General features: G+C 45.8%; 1 protein-coding gene across 1 annotated transcript; it reads right to left on the minus strand.

The window, feature by feature from the left end:
* Positions 1-516: 516 nt before the first annotated feature.
* Positions 517-1,272, minus strand: LOC142170340 (uncharacterized). Its single transcript, XM_075232233.1, has one exon. The coding sequence runs from the start codon at positions 1,270-1,272 to the stop codon at positions 517-519; it is 756 nt and encodes a 251-aa protein (XP_075088334.1).
* Positions 1,273-1,685: the final 413 nt, after the last annotated feature.

Here is a 1,685-nt window from a genome sequence, read left to right on the forward strand (position 1 = left end):
AAATTCCTTGTCTTCACAAATCATTCCAATAACCGGCCCATTATTGTGAGCCGGTAGTGGATTGTTGGTTACATTAGGAACATTTTCGTCCCTTAGCACTGTTCTTTTTTGTTCTATCAGATCTTCCATAGCTCTCTTCAAAGTCCAACAATTTTCTATATTATGCCCTTCAGCCCCTAAATGATAAGCGCACCGGGTTCCACGTTGGTAAGAGGGTGATTATGGGTTTTGCCTATTCGGGGGTACGGGTGGCAACAAACCCATTTGGACCAATTTTGGGAATAGGCTAGAATAGGACTCGCCAATTGGTGTGAAGTTCGTTTTCCTTAGCGGCTCCCAGGCACGGAAGTTGTTTTGTAGAGGTCGGGGATTGCAGTGAGCTGGGTAAGGAGGTTGATTTCGGGGAAGTGGAGCTCTATTCTGGTTAAATTGTTGTTGTGGCCTGACAAAGGTTTGGGCATTCATCACTGTGTATGGCTTAGGAGCATAAGCTACATCTTGGTGAGGATAGTAGTGTTATGGGACTCTTTCAGAGAAAAAGGATCTGGGTGGACAGGATTTCCTTGCGCTCGAAGTTTCCATTGACGTTTCTTCCTTTTTCTTTCGATTTGCTACTCCTCTAGACCCACCCTGGATGGCTTGGGAGGTAGCTCTTATAGCAGATTGGCTCAAAATTCGACCTGTTTTCAACCTATTTTCAACCATTTCGCCAATATTGATGGCTTCAGCGAACAGTTTACCCATTGCGGACATCATATTTTGGAAGAAGTCAGCTTCTTGAGCTTGGAGGAAAACTGTGACCATTTCAATCTCATCCATCGGAGGCTTTACCCTGGAGGCCTGCTCATGCCATTTAACAGCGTACTCTCGGAAGCTTTCCGAAGATTTCTTCTTTAAGTTTGTTAATGAGTTCCTATCCGGAGCAATATCAATGTTGTACTGGAATTGCCTGACGAAATATCGAGCAAGATCATCCCAGATGTGCCAGCGAGAAATATCTTGGTCCATGTACCATTCAGATGCGATGCCAACCAAACTTTCTCCAAAGTAGGCCATGAGGAGTTCCTCCTTTCCACCGACTCCTCGCAGCTGGTTGAAATATCTCTTGAGATGAGTAATGGGATCCCCATGCCCATAGTATTTCTCAAATTTTAGGGTTTTTAATCCCAATGGTAGATACACACGAGGGAACATACATAAGTTAGCATAAGATACACTTTTCTGTCCACTCAAACCTTGTATGCTTTCAAGGCTCTGTTCCATACTCCTCATCTTTCTCGCAATCTCTTCTTGCTCATGAGTTTTGGTGTTCTTTTCTTACCCTGCAGCGAACTCATACTGGGGTAGTTGAGGGTAAGTATAAGTGGGAAACTGAGGAGGTTCCATTGGGAAGGTGGGTGTTTGGAAGGTCAAAGCTGAGGAGTCAAAACTAGGCCTGGGCAGTGTAGGTTGTGCCGTGGCCGAGCAAGGTGGAGCGGTGAAGATATTTGAAGCTGCACCAGACATTAACACCTGGGGGCAGACCTCAGAAGGCGTTCCCACAAAATGAGCTGAGATAGTTAGGTGTCCTAGTGGTGTATTTGGGTGACTGATCGGGACAGTGGAGGTATCTCTTGCTCTAGGAAAGAGTTTGGGGAATCCAGGGATTGCGCTTTGTGGCTCTCTTCCATTTGCCCAAGCGTCCC

Source organism: Nicotiana tabacum, chromosome 16 (genome assembly GCF_000715075.1).
Source record: "Nicotiana tabacum cultivar K326 chromosome 16, ASM71507v2, whole genome shotgun sequence".
Taxonomy (NCBI): Eukaryota; Viridiplantae; Streptophyta; class Magnoliopsida; order Solanales; family Solanaceae; genus Nicotiana; species Nicotiana tabacum.

Coding starts and splice junctions, on each gene's coding strand:
- LOC142170340 (XM_075232233.1), bottom strand. CDS start 1,272: ATGAGGAGTATGGAACAGAGCCTTGAAAGCATACAAGGTTTGAGTGGA.